General features: G+C 37.7%; 1 protein-coding gene across 1 annotated transcript in view; it reads left to right on the top strand.

Moving 5' to 3' along the window:
- Window positions 1–6,723: 6,723 nt before the first annotated feature.
- ZNF385D (zinc finger protein 385D) overlaps window positions 6,724–20,938 on the top strand; it is a 963,288-nt gene continuing 949,073 nt past the window's right edge. The window contains exon 1 of the mRNA XM_017955941.3: window positions 6,724–7,390. Within this exon, the coding sequence (XP_017811430.1) occupies window positions 7,285–7,390 (106 nt within the window). The 5' untranslated portion in view covers window positions 6,724–7,284. The remainder of the gene's footprint in view (window positions 7,391–20,938) is intronic.

Genomic DNA, 20,938 nt, shown 5'->3' with positions numbered 1-20,938 from the left:
ATTCTCATGCAGGTTAGTTCTGCAGGCTTCTATATGAACTTAATTCTGATTATTAGGAAAGGCTGGTTGATGCAATGATACAAAGTCCTGGTTCCCTGTCATCAGTTCAAGATAACTCTAAAGGGCCAATGCAGCCCAGAACTCCTGTGAGATTGACAGAGGTGGGTGTGGAAACTGCATTGTTGCTTTACTCATTCCCATATGCTCTATTCTCTCACATGCCTTGACCTCAATGGTTCTCCTCAACAAATAATCCTGCACACTAATTTCCATGTCTACAGATTCTGTTTCCTTAATAACCCAATCTAAGAAAAAAGGAGTATGGATGAACTACATTTATTAACTTTTTTTTAACTTTTTCAGAGACCGTGTTTGAGTGGAAATTGTACATGCTTTATAATGAGAGAGCTTGGAGCTTATCAGATATGATCTCAGGGAAGTCAATATCTCTGAGCCTCCATTTCTCATCTCAGAAGGGTTAACTAATTAGGATTAAAGGTAGCCAAATAAAACACCTACCGTGGCATTTGACGAAACACAGGCACTGAGTACATGGAGGCCTATAAGATTCAACCCTGCCCACTTATAGGCCTCCACATACTCAGTGAAGATAATATGGCACTGGAGTGAATCAACCCTAAATATTTAGGGCACATCTTCTTAACCCTTCCCAGATGTGCTTTTCATTCATTATGTTGTGATACCATGCCTTGGTTTGTATTGAAAGTTTCTACTTAAAGAAGCCACATGAATACCAAGTTAACCAATGTTCTATAGGAGATATTTTCTTCCAAGTTTGAAAGTAGGGATTTCTTTTTTTCCACACAAGAGACTGAGATTTATAAAGCTTCACCTCAGATAATGATAGTTACATAACAGCACTTGACACTTGCTTCTCCTGGCTTCCAAGGCCTACAGACTGGCTGTATGTTACAGCAGTGGTGTTGACTCCCTCTGCTGACATGTCAAATGCTCCTCTCTTGACCAACACTTTCCTGCTATGATTTTGTTTTGTTGTTATTGGCTTAGGATTTTGTTATAAGTCTCCCTTTTGGAATATGTTAGACTAGACATAAAATTGATCTCCATGATTCTGAATTCTTGAATTCTCTTCCCCACCAAAACCTCCTGATATGGAATTTTTTTCCTGTAAATTTCCTCACATGAAATACAATCTTCATTTTTTTTTCTTAGAAACTCAAATATTGGTTTATTTTGAACATCTTGCTTCCAGGTAGACAATCACACAATTTGAAAGTACATATACTTAAATATCAACATATCAAATATAATTTTATATATATATTAAAATATATATGTCTTTTCCCCTCCAACATTAAAACCTCTCATTTCTATTTCAGGTCTTTATTCCTGAAAAACTCCACATCTTTCAGAGCAATGATAGATAATTCAAGAGATAATGGGGCAATTAGATAATTCAAGAGATAATGGGTCAACTATTTTTAATGAGAGTAGATTTAGTGGGGGCATTTCTCTAGTGCTCTCCATTAGATATTACAGTTTTAGTTGTTGGCTTGAGATGGTTTTTAACGTGAGGAAGTGTTTTTTCTTGTCCTCATTTTTAAAACTTTTTTTGGGGAAATGTTTTTTTTATTATTATTATTATACTTTAAGTTCTAGGGTGCATGTGCATAACGTGCAGGTTTCTTACATATGTATACTTGTGCCATGTTGGCGTGCTGTGCCCATCAACTCATCAGCACCCATCAACTCGTCATTTACATCAGGTATAACTCCCAATGCAATCCCTCCCCCCTCCCCCCTCCCCATGATAGGCCCCGGTGTATGATGTTCCCCTTCCCGAGTCCAAGTGATCTCATTGTTCAGTTCCCACCTATGAGTGAGAACATGCGGTGTTTGGTTTTCTGTTCTTGTGATAGTTTGCTGAGAATGATGGTTTCCAGCTGCATCCATGTCCCTACAAAGGACACAAACTCATCCTTTTTTATGGCTGCATAGTATTCCGTGGTGTATATGTGCCACATTTTCTTAATCCAGTCTGTCATGGATGGACATTTGGGTTGATTCCAAGTCTTTGCTATTGTGAATAGTGCCGCAATAAACATACGTGTGCATGTGTCTTTATAGCAGCATAATGTATAATCCTTTGGGTATATACCCAGTAATGGGATGGCTGGGTCATATGGTACTTCTAGTTCTAGATCCTTGAGGAATCGCCATACTGTTTTCCATAATGGTTGAACTAGTTTACAATCCCACCAACAGTGTAAAAGTGTTCCTATTTCTCCACATCCTCTCCAGCACCTGTTATTTCCTGACTTTTTAATGATTGCCATTCTAACTGGTGTGAGATGGTATCTCATTGTGGTTTTGAGTTGCATTTCTCTGATGGCCAGTGATGATGAGCATTTTTTCATGTGTCCGTTGGCTGTATGAATGTCTTCTTTTGAGAAGTGTCTGTTCATATCCTTTGCCCACTTTTGGATGGGGTTATTTTTTTCTTGTAAATTTGTTTGAGTTCTTTGTAGGTTCTGGATATTAGTCCTTTGTCAGATGAGTAGATTGCAAAAATCTTCTCCCATTCTGTAGGTTGTCTGATGGTTCACTCTGATGGTAGTTTCTTTTGCTGTGCAGAAGCTCTTTAGTTTAATTAGATCCCATTTGTCAATTTTGGCTTTTGTTGCCATTGCTTTTGGTGTTTTAGACATGAAGTCCTTGCCCATGCCTATGTCCTGAATGGTATTGCCTAGGTTTTCTTCTAGGGTTTTTATGGTATTAGGTCTAACATTTAATTCTCTAATCCATCTTGAATTAATTTTTGTATAAGGAGTAAGGAAAGGATCCAGTTTCAGCTTTCTACTTATGGCTAGCCAATTTTCCCAGCACCATTTATTAAATAGGGAATCCTTTCCCCATTTCTTGTTTCTCTCAGGTTTGTCAAAGATCAGATGGCTGTAGATGTGTGGTATTACAATCTTCATTTTAATGACCTTCAAATTCTCAGCCTCTTCTAATGTTCCTTGTCCATTACTCATCTTCAAACTTCATCTATATATTTTTGAACTTGAACTTTATCTTCAGCTCTCCTAACATGAGCTAACTACCAGACCTCACTACTAGCCACCATGCATTTAGTACTTGCTATGTACCAGCAATATGCTGAATGCTTTACAACGCTGGTTCTCAAAGTGTGGTTTCCTGGCCAGCTGCAGCAGCAACATCACTAGGAATTGTGAGAAACACAACTTCTAGAGTTCCAACCCATATCTCATATATCGGTAATCCTAGAGGTAGGGCCCAGAAATCTGTATTTTCACAGTCCCTCGGGCGATTCTGATGCCTTCTGATAAGCTCCGATCTCTCTGATTATAAAGCATGTACAATTTCCACTCAACTCCAGGTTTAAACATTTCAAGACTTCATACTTTCAGTTTCTACATTATGTAATCTCTCACTTGCTTCATGGCCCCATAATTTCTACCTTGTTGCTTACTAATTCTAGGTAGACCATGCTGTATATTTTATTTCTGTATTTACGTCTTCCGTATTACTGGGAGAGTAACACAATGCTGATAGTCTTTTTTATAATAAATGTATATTTTTGCCCCTGAAGCAGGTTCCCATGTGACTTAGTGATTGTTCTTTGCCTTTTGTTGATTCACTATAGTATCTCTTAGAACTTGTTCCAAATACTCCCCACATTTTTTTAAGCTTACAATGCTATTTCTTGTTGACCAACAGATAGCAATAGAAGTCCTCATCTCTGTTTTCCTGAAACAATATATCATTTTCCACTTACTTTCAACCCACTTTAGGATCTCAGTATCTCTCATTTCTATTCCTTTGTTCTTGTTTCTAAAAAACAGGTGACCCTTTTCTTTGCTAAGATTGATTACTTACACTCTTGGTTCACTAGCTCTGTTTTTCTTTTCAGATATTACTCAGTCAATTCTCCCCTTCTTTCACCTGGAACTTCTTTCCCTCACTTTTGGCCCCTTAACCCAATCAGCAAAATATGTTTGGACTTTCCCTTTACTAAAGAGGAACAGCCTTTTCTTAAGTCTGCTATCAGCCATCTACCCTCATTCTCTCTCTTTCACCTTCAGTTCATAGTCAAATTTCTTTAAAGAATAATCTCACATTTTTCCTTGAATTCCTTTGCCACTCATAATTGTGATGCCTCTTTAGTGCAGCTATTTTCTCAAATGCAATCAATTAACGCTTAAACCAGGTCCCTTTTCACAACAAAAACATTTTCTCAACGTGTATCCGTGTTTTCTCTTTAATCTCTCTGTGCCCACCTGACCATCTCTAGAGCAAAATTTTCCCTTAGTTTCTATGACATTGAAATAATAGAACCCATGAATCTATCTTCACCCATCTTTTTGGTAGCGCTTTAGTGTCCCTTCTTCTTTTTATCTAATAATTAACTTACTCATTAATTATTAAAATATTCAGGAACATTTTTAGAGCCTATTATCTGCCAAGCACTCAGTCAGGTGCTGGGGCTGTAACAGTTCAGAGGGTACGCATGGTCCTTGCCCTCTCAGACTGAGCAGGTTAGTGTAGAAAATATAAATGGCAATGAAAAATCAGTACGTTATTTTTCATCCTTATAATCACTTTATGTGGAGGGTACTATTTTTCACATTTTACAGAAGAGAATACTGAGAAACAGGGAAGTCATATAGCTCTAAGCTTTTGTCCTGAGTACCTTTGTTGCTTTCTATATTCTATCTCATAAACCTCACATTCTCCAATCAGCTGAACTCCATATACATGTCCAGAGCTCTAAAACACAAGAGCTAATACAGCCTCTAATGCAGAACCCATTTCCTTAGAGCAAAGCTTGAATTTCTAGCTGTATAAGGATCTCCACCTGAACATCTCCCACAGACCTTTGACTATAGCTGCCTAAAGAGAACTCATTATCTCACAACCTTTCCTAAACAAACATTAAAATAAAACTGAACAACTGTAAGTTCCCTTCTTGGGTTCTCAACTCCTAATAATGTCATTATTTTTCTAGTTCTCCAGGGACAGAAAGTTAGAGATATTTTCAATAAATGTGTCTTCACATAATTGCTACATGTTGTTAGTTACATCTCAGCAATGTCTCTCTTTAAACATCCTTGTATTTCATTCTCCACAGCTGCCATCACTGTTCTCACCTTCATGATCTTTTACCTAGTGCTTCCACGGCCTCCTGAATGCTTTCTACAGCTCTGCTATTTTCTGGTTCTAGATCATCTTATCAACTTGTTATATCAGATTAATCTTTTTGGTACATTCCTGGTCATGGACATCCCCTGCTCAGCATTTCTGGAGTGAAATACAAATTGCCCAGGCTAGCAATTAGAACCCCACTTAACATCTTCCAAATCATTTCTTCTACCTTCCTCCATGCACTGTATGCTCTGGGTAGAAGGGTAGACTACTCCCCTCTGTTGGACAAAATCATATCATATTTTAAGTCCTCTGTCAAATGACCTCCCTTCAATGAAGTATCTCTAGACTTCACTGCCTTTTGAACTTTGCTAATGTGTTTGGTGTTCTCTTCCAGCACCATAGTCTGCCTAATATGGCACTTATTGGTATGTTGTCAAATTTCTCCTTCAAAGCAGGAGCAGGTCCAGTTTTTTTCACTCCCAGGAAAGGCCTTTACCATAGTAAATTAGGCTTAGTAAGTACTTACTGAATTGAAATAGAAGGATGGGTGTTTGCATCCAGATGAAAACATGGAAAAAGAGAAAGGGTCAAACTAACTTATCAGTCATGCTAATTCAAAGCACAACAGATCTTTTGGTGTGTTGACTATATTTCTGTCTTTACTTTTTTGTTCTTGGCATTTGCTCTTTTTGTTTATCTGTGGGTTAAGTGATTTGGCTACTTGTTAAAGCACACTTGAATAGTGCTGCATGTCTGGAAAATTCAACGATGGCCTCCTGGGAGGAACAGACTGCCCCTTAGAGGATATTACTTACATTTTCTTTCTAAATGAGGGTGTGTTTGTGGAGTGGTCACTGTGGATTGTTTTTCAGAGCTTCTCTTGAGAATATGTAGAGCGGTGAATTACCAAAATCTTTCTAGCCTGTTATCAGCATTAGTATTCATAATGATTTTATCAGGAGCAATTATTAATAACAATAATGAGAAGCTTGCCTGTAGGGTATTTTATCCTTTGGCACTGTGTTCATAAGTTATTTGGCCTCCATAGCATCATGAAACCCCATGAAAACAGGGCTTGTTTTGTTATTTCAGATTATCTTACAAATAATGGCTCAGCTGACATTAGAAAGCAGGTTTATTTTGTTCATTTGTGTTTTGTAACTCAAAATGTGGTTCTTGAATCAGCAGCCTCTGCCACACCATTAAAAATACAGAATATCAGGCCCCACTCCAGACCTATTGGATCGCAATCAGAACTGTAATAAAATCCCAAGGTTATTCCTGTGCAAAGTAAAGTTTGAGAAACACCCACTTTAGGTCCTAGAGCAGAGCAACAAAAGGTATTTCATCCCTAGGGTGCTGTAGTGTGTGTGCGCGTGTGCTTGTGAGAGAGAGAGGAGACAGACAGGTAAGGGGACAGAAATCTCAGCAGGATATGCGTCCCTCCAGAGGGATTGGCATGTGGGATTTGTGGATGTGGGGCTCCCCTGTATACTTGCAGTAGCTTCACCAGATTTCGTTGCATCTGCTGTCTAAGATTATTGAGGTTAGCGTTATTTATAGTTAAATATGAGAGTTGAGAGTGTGGGGGAAGTTGTTGTCAGGTACTGCACCCAAACCGGGAGGATAAAGGAGCTAAGCACAAAAGGAAAGCCCGTTTTCGAGCCTCACTCAAAAAGCAGCTCACTCAAGCTCATTTCCAGTATCTCTAGTTTCTAGATGCATTTCGCCTCCCCGTGTTTCCCCTTAACACCCACGACCCAATCACTCCATTAAAGCTAGTTCCTCGCCTCTAGTCTCCAGGTTTCTTTTTTCCTTGTCATCAGTCTCCCTCTCTCCCGGCACCCTCAGGCCGCGGGCCCCTCCCTCCGCGTGGGCTCGCACCTCTCCCCAGCCTGGTGCACCTGGGCTGACGCGGGCTCGGGACTTGTGCGGAGCGCCGCGAGCGCGGCGGAGGCAGAGGAGCGCTGACTGCCACCTCCAGCCCGTGCGGGAGGGACAGCACGCGCTGCGCAACGGGGACGGTTCTCCTTGGCCGCGGCTCAGGGCTCGCGGCGACCACCGCCGTTGAAGCTGCGGGAGGGCAGCCGTGAGTCTCCCGGGACAGCCAGCCCCGGCGGCTGCTCCTCCCGGATGCCAGGGCCAGGGCGCCGGGCGGCCGCCAGCAGGAGAATGAAGAGCTCGGTGGGAGGAAGGAGAGAAAAGCTCCTGGGGGCGCCGAAAGCTCAGCACAGCCGCGGTAAGTTGAGCGCAAAAAGAGGTGTCTCGGTTCAGGTGGCGGAGTTGGTTGGGGCGGGGGGCAAAGAGCTAGGGTTGCGCCTCTGTGGGATACCAGGCGCGAGGGGCTGGGGCTCACATGGGGGGCACGGAATGGACATTCGCACCGCCCAGACCTTGGACCACCTCTCCGGTATCCCGCACCATCGGTCCACACCCCCTGCCTCTTCTCGGTGCCACCGAGAGGAGATGTGAGGTTGCGGGGCCAGAGTGAAGAGCGCGGAGCTTGAGGGTCTCAGGTCACAGCTCACTGCTGAGAACCAAGGGGCAGGGGAGGCCGAGGCTGGGGGGCGAGGTCAGCCTGGTTCTGACCAGAGTCGAGGGCTGGGCCACCCGGGAAGGACGTCCTGCTGTCTGTCTCCCATTGGGTGTATGCGAGGCGTGCTCCCTCCTCGGGGGAAACCTGGCGAAGTTGTTGGGATAAAGAAACACAGCGGGACAGCTTCCTGTTTCCTTTTCGTTTCCTTTCTTCTTCTTTTTTTTTTCTTTTCTTTTCTTTTCTTTTTTTTTTTAAATACTTAAAAAAAGAGAGAGAGAGATGCACGCGTTTTGAGGGCAGGATAAGAAGCTATTGAGTTATATGAAGCCTCTCTCCAAGGAAATCACTTTGACATTTAGGGTGGGGTTGGGAGGCTGAGTGTAAGCCAGAGCTCCTGAATCTGATCGTCTTCTTGGCCATCTAGTGCCTCTTTTACGCTTCCATTGGGTACCTGGAGGACCAAATTGGAAGAAAGCACAGGGTTGTGTACCTTTTGACCTCTTGCATCTTGGGAGGCGTTTTATTGTGCGTATGAATTTGGGTCACAGGACACCTGCAGCCTCCAAAATGGTGTCACCCTGTGTGAAATGCCCAATTCCAGATTAGTCCTCCTTACAGTCAGGCTTGTCCACCTCATGTGCTTCTGGAGATTGTGTTGATGGGTGGTTTAGCCCAAGCTGGTCTGTAATTTCAAACGAGTGATGCGTGGTTCCTGGGCATTGGAGTGTCTTCAATTCTGGAACCTTGAACTGACGGAGAAGAACATCTGACATTCTGTAGGTGTGACTAAGGACCCTAGAGCTGGCGCTGTTCTATGCTAATCCTGCGGTGTTCCCGGAATGTGATGGGGAAATCGTCTGTGTTCTGCTGAGTCTATTTGCTAGCTGGTCTGTTAAATGTGCCTTTCAGGTGACCACTGAATTCTGGTTCACGATGTTTTCTAAAACCGACTGGAAAGGTCTCCCTCCTTCTGGGTTGTTGTGCCACTCGTTGGCCTATGCTGGGTAATTCAGTCACACTACTCTGGTCTCTAAGCATGAAAGGCAAATATGGGTCATTTCAAATTATGTAGATTGATGCAACACAGCATGTGCAGGGTTTGCTGCAATTTCTTCACATTTCTTTCCAGATGTTTTTTAGAAATTAACTTGAGCACTCTCTTCATGGAGCTAACATGTAGACTGGGAGAATGGGCAAACATCTTGAGTTAATGTATTATCTCAGATTTAAGGAAATGAAGTGCTGGAAGTTGTCTGTGTTAGGAGAAAGAGACCTGAGCTAAAAATCAGGGCTTCTGAATTATTTTTGCTCTACGACAGTGTGACTGAGGAATCTTTGGGGTTACTTAATAATACTAATAATACCTAAAATGTGTTTCCCATTCACTGAACACGAAACTCTACAGCTACAGTAAATGCATAACAATCCCAAGAAGGTGGCGTTGTTACCATCTCCATTCTGTAGACAAGGAAAAGGAGATTTATAGATGTTAAATTGGGAAAAGTCTCAGAGTTAGTGTTTTTGTAATCCAAGATTGCAGAACTCCAAAGTCAGTTGTTAACCCCTACACAACCTCTTTGAGCCCTACTTGAAAAATGAGAGTAATATACCTCTCTAAGCTTAAATTCCATGAAAAATTCATACAGTGATGGTAATATCATAGATTGATTCATACCCAACCATTTCAGGTATTTAATATAACAGAATGCAGAATTTGAGACGTGAAATCAAATAAAAATTGTGTGGCACTTATATAATTCAGCCTGCCAGTTCTAGAGAGGGCAGAACACTGAGATCTTAGTGTTCATCTTGAATGACGCTCTTTGAGTCCTGTTATTGTAAATCAATAGTGCTGTATTATAGCCCTTGTCTTAACAATGTGTGATTTATAACATCAAACACGTCTGGTGCTAACATCGTATTTGTATGACTATAGAGTTATCCTGAGGTCTACATGAACACTTTCATATTTCAGCCAGCTTATAATTAAAGCTCAGATCCTGACAAGATTTTAAATTTCCATTAAGAGGTACAAGCAGCTTGTTTTAAAATTTCCTTTTTATTTTCAACAGTATTTTCAAAAGAATTACTCCCCCTGCTGTGATTTGCTATTTACCAGGTGCATCGAAAGTTCAATAATGAAAATGTTTGCAATTCAAGAAAACATAGTGTTTCATCTATAGTAACAAAGATTAGATGAGTCACATCTAACTTAGGGTTTTGGGGTTTTTTTTGAAATTTAATTAAAATGTTGCATTTCTCATTGCCAAGTGTATGCAGGTAGCTGAGTATACAGCATCCATTATTTTCTTGTAATCTCCAACTTCATAAACTCATTACTTATGAGTTCTTCAGCTACTTATGAGTTCTTCAGCTACTACGTTAGTACCTGTCTATAAAGATTTTGAGGTTTTAAAAGTAGGAGTAAGAACAAATAAGATAATGTTGTCATGTTTCTTCACTAACTATATATTTTGAGAGTGATGATATATTTTAAGTCACAGATCTTATTCATACATGAATGGAATTATCAAATAAAAGTTGTATAAACCCATTGGGATGCTAATGCTATTAATATTCCAAATTTGTGAGGAGCTTTGGAAAATAGAAAATCTTTGAGAAATTGAAGGTAACTTACTATGTTTCATTGTATTTGCATGGTACCTTACTGTTTTCAAATAAATCTGCATGTCTCATAATAACTTGCCTAGAGATTATTTTTTGGCAGTAGGTAAGGAGGTTTCTATAGTAGCTAACATATTTAACCTTAGAACAGTATTAAAGTAATGAAAGTGATTATGAACTTGAATCGTCAAACTGCAAAATGTTTTATGACAATGGGAGTCTTATAAATGGTTAGCTTTATAATCACACGTATGTATTTTCTACTGTTTTAAAAATGTTTTTTTCATAGTCACACAAGACTAATATTTTATTTGATATTATTTGGCGATTTGAACAACCAGATCTCTGAAAGGTAATTTAAGCTCCATAAACATGAGTCACACTGACATCCCAGATTGCAGAAACTAATATTGGAAAAGGATCTGTAATTTTGAATGTTTCAAGAGCTTGGAACTCAAGGTGGATGGTACTTCTTAGTTTTCTGACAAGGACTCTAAAGTGAGAGATTGAATAAAATAAAGCCGGTGAGTTGAAAATCAAGCAAGTGCTTAAATTGCCACTTAGGAAGCTGAGATCAGCTTCTGTAGATTACACACCCAAAAACTGCCAGTGTAATTTATGTTTCGAACAAGTAGATGACACACTGGAGATCATTTAAAACATTCTAGTACATTAAAAATGTATTTATTTCTACTTTTTTAGAGCCTGATAAAACTAGTGATGTCTTCTTGCTATGGATTGAATGTTTATATCTCCCGCAAATTCATATTGTGAAGCCCTAACCCTTAATGGGATAGTATTTAAGGTGATGCCTTTGAGAAGTGATTTGGGTTAGATGAGGTTATAAGGGTAGAGCCCTCATAATGGGATTAGTGCTTTTATAAGATGAGGAAGAGATGAGGACCCTCTCTTTCTCATGTGAAGATGCGGCAAGAAGATAGCCATCTGCAGACCAGGAAGAGGCCCCACCCCATTCATTGAATCTGCTGGTACCTAGATTCTGGTCTTCACAGCCTCCAGAACTGTGAGAAATAAATGTTTGTTGTTTAGCCACCTAGTTCATAGTATTTTGTTGTAGCAGCCCATACTGATTAAGACACCCCCCATTTTGGAGTAACTCATGATTAACATTAAAAAATTGCAATTAGAGGAAGTTGAAGGACAGCCAGGGGCAGAGAGTAATCAAATTATTTTACAAGGCCTTTATCCTATTATAAATGTGCTTTTAATCATATTCAGATAATTCTGTACTACTTCTAGTAGTTTGCGTAGATTGGGATATGTCTCAAAGAGTATCTTATTCCTAACCTCTTGATAAATCAGTCGAGTATACTAGAACATGGTTTTAGAATAGGATAAAGACCTTCAGATTGCTCAATTACTTTATTTATTTACCTATAATATCATCCTACCTTATGTTTAATTTTTTTGCCTTATTTGCAAACAGAGGGACAGTTCTCTTTATTTATGGAATTATATCTACCAAAACAAGCCAGCATGTAGCATTTCAAAACAGGTATTTTTAGTGAGAAGTTTTCAGTAAGAGAGTTTTCATTTTCCTTCCTTGTAGTTATGCAGCCCATCTTTCAGGAAACAGTACTGATCCTGATGTGCCTTGATTAGTCATTAGACCTATTTGTCCCCATGAGAATAAAATACATTATTATGCCACAGTGTTAGGCAGCTCCATTTGAGGATTTTCCTGAGAGTCTCTCATAACATGAGGTCAGGTGTTCCCTGTTAACTTTTTTTGTTACCTTATGTGTTCTGATTTTATTACTAAAAAGTTATTCCCTGAAATTTTTATGATAGAAGAGATTATTAGAGACTTCTTTTTCCTTTGCTTCTCCAAGAATCTCCCAACTATCCTCAACTGAAATGAGAGAAAAAAAGAATGAAATGTATCTTTTCTTTCAGGTGCTCCTTAAACAAAAGAATAACACAGGAAACTCCAGAAGGCATTCTGAAAAAAATCTAGATTTTAAAATTGTATTTAGTTACGTACAACTTCCAGAAGTTAGCAGTCTCAGTTTCCTAACGTCATCCAAATCTCCTGGAATTTAAAGAACAAAGGTTCCACGTACTGGACCGAGCTCTCAGGTGGCTATAAATTCTACATTCACAGTGACTTCATAGTACATTCTATTCATAGTAAAATTTGACATTAAATCATAGAGAAAAATAGTGATTTAGCATGGTGTAGCATTTTAAGAGTATGAGTTTGAGAACTAGACTGACTGGATTTGAGTCCTTGTTTTATTTTCTTTAAAAGTGGTGAGAATTTAATCAATGTATTGCACTTCTCTTTGCCTCAGCATCCTCATCTATAAACTAGTGAAAATAAATCTCAGAGCCCGGATTGAAGACTGAATAAGGTGATACACGTAAAGTGTTTTGAATAGTGTGTAGTACCTAGTAAGACATAAATGTTAGCCATTTTTATTATCATCATATATTAGTTTTCCATGGCTACTGTACCAAGATTGCCATAAACTTGGAGGCTTAAAACAACAGAAATGTATTGTTTCAAAATTCTAGAGGCCAGATGTTTGAAATTAGTATCACTGACCAAAAGCCAGATGTTGGCAAGGATTTGCTCTCTTAGAAGGCTTTAGGGGAGAATCTTTTCCTGGCCTTTTCCAGCTTCTGTTGCCATTCCTTGACTTGCGGCCACATCACTACAATCTCAGCCTTTGTCTTCACTCCCGCCTTCTCTGAGTCTGATCTCCCTTTGTTCTCTCTTATAAGGACAGTTATATTTGCATTTAGGGCCTACCCTTATAATCCAGGATAATCTCCCCACTTAAAAATCCTTAATTTAATAACATATGAAAAACCGTTTTTCCAAATAAGGTTATCATCTACAGGTTCTAAGGATTAGGAACTAATGTATTTTCAGTAAGCACTGAAGATTACAGGAGTGGGAGGAGGATGTACATTATTGTGTCCACCATAATCATCTTTTAAAAAATACTATGTTCGATGTGTGAAAAGACAGCAGACCCGACATAAGTAAAACGTAAAAAATGCAGAAAGGACCAGAAATTTATTTTTAAAGTACATTATTTTAATATGTTTTAATTTTGATCAGATTTTGAATCAAAGATGTACTGGGCAATCAATTATTTTCTGCTCTCTTTGCTCTAATATAATGCACTCAATAAATATTTTATGAGTGATTACTGTGTACCTGGAGAGTGCTAATGCTGGGAATATCAAAGTTGACAGAAAAAGTGAGACCCTGTCCTCATGGTGTGTAAAGACCAGTGTATAAACAATAGCATTACTCTAGACAATGACTACTTTATTAGTATTGAGTACTTGTATTGGGTGTAGTTGGCTCTTTTTGTTTAACCTCAGCATTTTAGGGGCAAGGAAGTATTATTAAACTGACTTTAGAGATAAGAAACTATGCCAAAGGATATATACACAGCCGGGAAGGGCCAAATTTTGAACTCTGCTTCCTCTGATTGATTGTACCATACATGACTTGAAACAAGATAAAGAATAAGGACAAGCTTAAAAGTAAATAAAAAATTTTTTTAGAAAGATAAGCATCTCATCGACTGACCACATAATGTAATTACATAGAAATATCAGCTAATGAGATGTTCTGGTTAGTTGGACTTTGGTTTAACCAGAAAGGTAAGAACTACTTTTTAGCATTCTTTTTTGTTTTTCAAAATTTTTTCTTAGATATTAGTTAATATTTCACCCTCAGTGAATAGACAGTGTTTACTTATTTATACTTTATCTTTTTAATTTTTGTCATAAAATATATGTAATATGAAATTTATCATCTTAATCATTTTAAGTGCACAGCTCAGTGTACATACATATTGTTGTGCAAGCATCACCACCATCCATCTCTAGAACTCTTTTCATCTTGCAAAACGGAAACACTATATCCATTAAACAGTTGTTCCCCATTCTTCCCTGCCCACAGCCCCTGGCAACCACCATGCTATTTTCTGTCTCTATGATTGATTTTGATTACTTTAAGTACCTCATATAAGTGGAATCATACAGTATTTGTCTTTTTGTAATTGGCTTATTTCACATAACTTGATTTCATCCATATTGTAACATGTGTCAGAATTTCCTTCCTTCTTAAGGCTAAATCATATTCCACTGTGTGTAAATATGACATTTTGCATTTCTTGTCAACTGTCCATAGATGGCTTTGGTTTAGCTGTTGTATAAAGCTGCTTCGGTTTAATGTTGCTATAAACATGAGTGAACAGATATCCCTTAAGACTCTACTTTCAGTCCTTTTGGAATACACTCAGAAGTGGAATTGCTAGATGACATAATATTTCTAATACTTTGAGGAACTGCCATACTGTTTCTACAGTGGCTGTACATTTTATATTTCCACCAAAAGCCTACAAGTTTTCTAATTTTTCCACATCTTCCCCAATGCATATTTTCTATTTTTTTTGATGGTGGCTATCCTAATGGGGGTGAAGTGGTATCTAATTGTAGTTTTGATTTGTATTTTCCTGAAGATTAGGGATGTTGAGTCTCTTTTCATGTGCTAGCTAGCCATTTGTATATCTCATTTAAAGCAATATTTAGTCAAGTCTTTTGCCCATTTTTAATCAGGCTGTTTGTTGTTGAATTTTAGGAGTTCCATGTATATTCTAGATATTAATCCCTAATCTGATATATGATTTGTAAATATTTTCTCCCACTCTGTGGTTATCTTTTACTCTGTTTCTATGTCTTTTTTTGCACAAAATTTTAAAATTTTCATAAAGTCCTATTTGTCTATTTTTGTCATTGTTGCCAGTGCCTTTGATGTCATATCCCCAAACTCATTGCCTATTCTAAACCTTTGTTTAAAATAATGGGTTTAAGATGACTTTAAAAGTATGTAAAGGATCACTAAATCAAATTCCAAAAAAATAAGAGCCTAGAATGATTATGAAATAACTATAATTACAGACTAGAATATGAATACTATCACAAACAATGTTGAGCATCAAGAGGTAGAAACCCCATAAAGCGTGATTCATTTAAGTACAGTTCAATATTAAGCAAAGCTAACTCATAAGCACATTGTGGTTAATGTTGAGGGAGAAGGTAAGATGCCAAAATGTTCTGTTTCCTGCTTTGGGGTGTTGGTTACCTAGGAGTGTTCACTTGTAAAAATTCATTGAGTTGTATAAATATGATCTACGCAGTACCCTGTATTTGAATTATACTTTTAAAAAGTTTAAAAAGCGAAGCATTGAGACACTCATGGTAAAGAGAAATTTCCTTAAGAATAGAAAAGTTAAGTAAAGAAGTACTCAAACCTGTGTTCTGTAAGAATACACACTCACCAGACTTGGTCCATCAATTTAACCATAAGTTTTTAAACAGCCATTAGACCAAAAGAAGCAGATATAATCAGAAGACTATTTTTTTCCAGATAAAAAAACATTCTTGGTACTGAATCTGGAAAAAAAAAAAAATGTTTCTCTTGAGTCTTCATAAAGAAGGAATTGAATGGTCCAGTGAGCAATATCCTTGTTAATGTAGCAAAGATTTGAACAGGAATCATACTTACAGAATATAAAGAAGTTTAGTTATTGGATGCCTCCTTGTCTGACTTCAAACATTTTAATTTCTAGAATGATGAGGGGGCTACATACCTCTTAGACAATGCCCTATCCATTTTTCACCTTTTAATGATGCTTTTGACAGTGGGTGCGGGCCAGTAAGCTTGAGCTCATGTATTCTGACAAATTCTGAGTGCTCATAGACTTTGTGATGGTTTAGAAGCTGGGGTCTGCTTGACTCTTTGGGGAATCTGAGAAAATTGATTCCTTCCAGGAAAGAAAGAGTACCTCTAAGATGGCAGTAGTGGTCAAGGTCCAGGCAGCGGTAGACCTTGCCCTCTACTGCCATCTCAGAGATATACTCCCTTGCCTGGAAAATATCAATTTCTCAGGTTCTCCAAAGAGGAACTTATTGAGAAGTAATAAGTAGGGTACAGTGAACTAAGGTGGCCTTCCCTTGATAATTCAGTTCTTTGCTGATCTGGTAGAACATCAGTAATCTCGACAGTGAGTTCTGTGACAGTAGAGATTTTGTTTTGTTATAACTCTTTCTTGCAATGCCTGTCAGTGCCTTGAACAAAGTTGGTGCCCCCAAACATTTGTGAAACAAGTAATTAAATTCTGCTGCCTAGTGGACATAGGGGTTGTAGAAAATTGAGTTGAATAGCTATCCAGAGTCTAAATATATTCTGCAATTTGCCTTAAAAACAGCGTAATACTCTGTCATCTAGGAGTGTTCCCTTGTAAAAATTCATTGAGTTGTATAAATATAATCTATGCAGTACTCTATTTGAATTACACTTTTAAAAAGTTTAAAAAGCTAAGCATTGAGACGCTCATGATAAAGAGAAATTTCCTTAAGAGTAGGAAAGATAAGTAAAGAAGTATTCAAACCTATATTCTGTAAGATATGATTTTGATATGGCTTTCCATTTGTTCTCTCCCAAATAAAGTAGATACATCTCAATTACTGGTTAATTGACAGCTTCTAGTAGATTGAGTTAAAAAAGTATTTTAGGACCTCATGAAGAAGAGTTTGACTTTAGAAAATTGCTGTCAATATACAGTTTTTTAGTTCCTATGGAATTTGGTGAACAGTTGGATCTGTAACAATTTTTTATTAATTAGTGGCATAATTTTTAATTATTCAGAAATTATGTCTAAACCAATATATTCCACGTTGATCCTTCATAAATAAAAATCAATACAAGTAAATCTAAAGAGATGATACTTAAAAATAAAGTCTTCTCATTTTAGATCGTAAATTAGAACATGTGTTTTTAATTTAAATTTTCAAGAATCGAAGAACCATTACAAAAAAAGCCAGGAAAAAGAATTCCTTTCTTAAAAAATTGCCCTTAACAAAAGTAAAAGTTTCCATAATTCAGAATTTTTAGCAGGCATAAAGGATTTGAAAAAAACAAATAGCATACATCCATATTAATATATTAATAATATAATTATAACTAATAATAAAAAAGTCTGCCATTAGAAATGATGGGATTTACATTTCTATGTCTATTTAGAGCAAAATGTTTTTATTTTTTCCTACTAGTTCACATACTAAAAACTTACGTTGAAACAGTATTTCACAGAACACAAAAGTTACTGTTGGAATTATTGTTTCTTCCCACAAATTTGGTGGGTTGGCATTAGTATTGGCTACTTTCTTTTTTTAGATAAGGAAGCAAAGCTAAGGTCAAGTGATTTCCAAGATCAAGTAATTTGTGGGTGGCAACATTAAATAGTGAACTATTTTTGACTCAAAGCCTGGTGTTCTCTCTGCTTCCCTGAATAGTTTCCTTCTCTTTCCACATATACAGAGAAATAGCTTCTGCTAAGTCTATCATACATTGGAATGATTTACTGGAGGAAAATGATATTACATGAATGGAATGGAGATGAGAACAATCAATAAATGACAGTATTAAGGGAGCACTAATGAAACTTTAATTTGAAAACTGCTTCAAAATGCATCCAAGATAGGCTTCATAACCATAGTCAGATTTGATGTGAAGATAACCTACTTTTATGCGAATGCTGAAGTGACATTAACAGTTTTGTACCTTGATGTGGTCCTTAAGGAAAATTGTCAGGGCCATTAATAAGTTTCTAAATTGATTAGGCTAATTTGGTACTCTAAAAGACATCTTCCTATAAATTAATGCTACTTATTACATTCTGATTACAGCAAATTGCTTGCTTTCCATGCCCAAGTTTGAAAGTTTCCAGTCTCTGCATTTTTGTCCTTTCCCAGTTGTTGGCTTTCTATTTGGTCTTGCCACGTCGGAACAATGAATCATCTTGTCCATTAGCTGAGTTTGGAAATTCTGTGTTATTCAATGAACTTGTTTTCACATCATCCCTTTGATAATTCAAAACCTGGCAACTTAACTACTTTCCCAGATGTGTTTGTGATGCAACATCAACTAGTTTTGTTTTGAGCAGCAAAGGCTGTGGCTTTTTATCCTCATAAATGAAATGGGATATTTTAATAATTGACCTTGTGTTTCAGAATAATAAAAGGTTTGGGTAATAATAGTGATTAATCTCTAGAGGGGTCACCTAATCAAATAATATCAGAAGGTTCTCAATTTTTATAACCTGAAGGAAACAGAAATGTGCCAACCGAGTGATTGCCTCGATTAATAGGATCTCGTAGGAATAAAGTTACTCATTTCTGTTTCATAAATTCCCACTAAAGGGGAGTCTAAACATTAAAGATGAAGCGTCGTTTCTTTGTTTCTAACAGTTAAAGCGTGAATACAGAAGTGAGACAATGTATGTCAACACAAAGCACCCTTCATGCTCCCTACTGCAAATAGGGCATATGAGGGCATTGGTGTTTGTTCCAACTTGAAAGAGTTTTTTAAGACTTCATGTCATTACTTTATTACTAAAATAAACAGCCATGAATCTTGGAAGCTGGCTCTTACTAAGGTTTTAATAAATTGAGTCTAAGAAATGATAATAGTAATATATTATTAAAATTTGGATGATTATCATCAAGTATATAGAAAACACAGTGGAGCATGTCCTTTAAGATACTGCCAAGTACTGTGCTATCTTTATTGTGTTTGGAACTAAACCTGTGGCACTGACTTCATGAGTGTGTCTGTGTGTGGACGGGAGTATAATGTGTGTATACAAACTGAAATAGTTTGGAAGTCATTGAGAGGCTAGTTTGAGGATGGCTTGGCATACCTTCGTGGAAAATAATTACAGGAGTTTGGCCCAAATAAATATAAGTACCAGGCACATGTTTTAAAGAAAGAAAGAATGCTCTTCATTACTAGCTGTGGTTTATTTAGCATTTGGCTTCTTAGTTCCTGAAGTTTTTCAGCAAATGAGACAAGTTGTAAGAATTAAACTGTGAATACTTTCCAAGAAAACATCAGAACCGTTACCAAAGAGGATATTTTTATTATTATTATACTTTAAGTTCTAGGGTACATGTGCACAACGTGCAGGTTTGTTACATATGTATACTTGTGCCATGTTGGTGTGCTGCACCCAGCAACTCATCAGCACCCATCAACTCGTCATTTACATCGGGGGAGGGATGGCATTGGGAGTTATACCTGATGTAAATGAAGAGGATATTTTTTAAGCTAGTCAAGTGCCTGCAGCTTTAATAAGCACGGTAATCCCAGCTGAAGCTGTTTCTTATTTGCAGCTTTGCTCTAGCCTCCCATTCATGTTTAAAAAGTGGCTCCGTACATACCTGTAAGAACTCAATTATACATTAAAATTACCTTTTATTGAACATTATGTTGCCTTTAATATGTATATCTAATTACCTCTTATAACTCAGGTTTAAAAAATAGTCATATGGCCTAGCAATATAAATGATATTATAAATTCATTTGTTTACATATGTTTCATAACTAGTTTCCTTACCAATGAGAGATTTACTATCTGCATAGGACATTATTTCCTATCATTTTAACTGGCATTCCCATTATCTTCTCAAACTGAATTCATCATTTTACCCTTCCTTTCAGCTCCACTTCTTCTTGACATGACTCTCTCTCAATACCAAGGCTGTTTTCTCAGAGTGTAACTATTTCTGTACATTTAAATAGTAGATACCAATCTTGTCACACAATGAGTTACAATGATTGCTCTGTTATCATTATATATGAATAAATATGGAGGACCTAAAAGGGTCCTGTCATTAGTGTTGTTACATTTGTTTTCTGGAAATCGCCATTGCTGAAACCAGTCCTAAGTTCTATCAATATGCCCAAGGTAGCAGAGCCTCTGAAAATATTCGAGGAAGACTTTGCTTCATTTTTGAACAAAATGCAAACTTTTTAAAAATCTTATTTGTTCTTCTTTTATGAGACACCTGCTCATTTTTTAGGTGATATTAGATTCTACAAGACAGAAAAGCCTCTTGAATGTTGCATAATAATACTTCTGTGTATATTTTAAGTTAATCGAATCAATTCCAGCGTCCTCCTAGCATTAATAATGATAGTAGATCTAAAATGGCCACTGGGATGTTATTCAACATCGCATTTTCATTTTGTTCCCAGTAATGAAGTTAAAATAATCGTAGTTATCAAGTTTTTTTTTTATTTTTTTATTTTTATTTTTTTTTATTTTATTTATTTTTTTTTTTTGAGACGGAGTCTCGCTGTGTCTCCCAGGCTGAGAGTGCAGTGGCGTGATCTCGGCTCACTGCAAGCTCCGCCTCCCGGGTTCACGCCATTCTCCCGCCTCAGCCTCCCAAGTAGCTGAGACTACAGGCGCCCGCCACCACGCCCGGCTAGTTTTTTGTATTTTTAGTAGAGACGGGGTTTCACCATGTTAGCCAGGATAGTCTCGATCTCCTGACCTCGTGATCCACCCGCCTCGGCCTCCCAAAGTGCTGGGATTACAGGTTATTTTTTTTTAATACAGGTAGTCAAGGCAGTATACTTTTTGACTAACGTCAGAAAGGGATCATCTACTTGAATTTCCTTGGTACTGGGCTTGGCTATGTAACCAGGTGACTTGTAGGGTTATAATATCTAGACACTAAGTCATACAGATGGTTCCAGTAACTGTGGAGGCGAGTGTTTTCTTTTGTCAT

Source organism: Papio anubis, chromosome 2 (genome assembly GCF_008728515.1).
Source record: "Papio anubis isolate 15944 chromosome 2, Panubis1.0, whole genome shotgun sequence".
Classification (NCBI taxonomy): domain Eukaryota; kingdom Metazoa; phylum Chordata; class Mammalia; order Primates; family Cercopithecidae; genus Papio; species Papio anubis.
The sequence above is the reverse complement of the archived record's forward strand: the minus strand, read 5'-3'. Positions and strand labels throughout refer to the sequence as shown.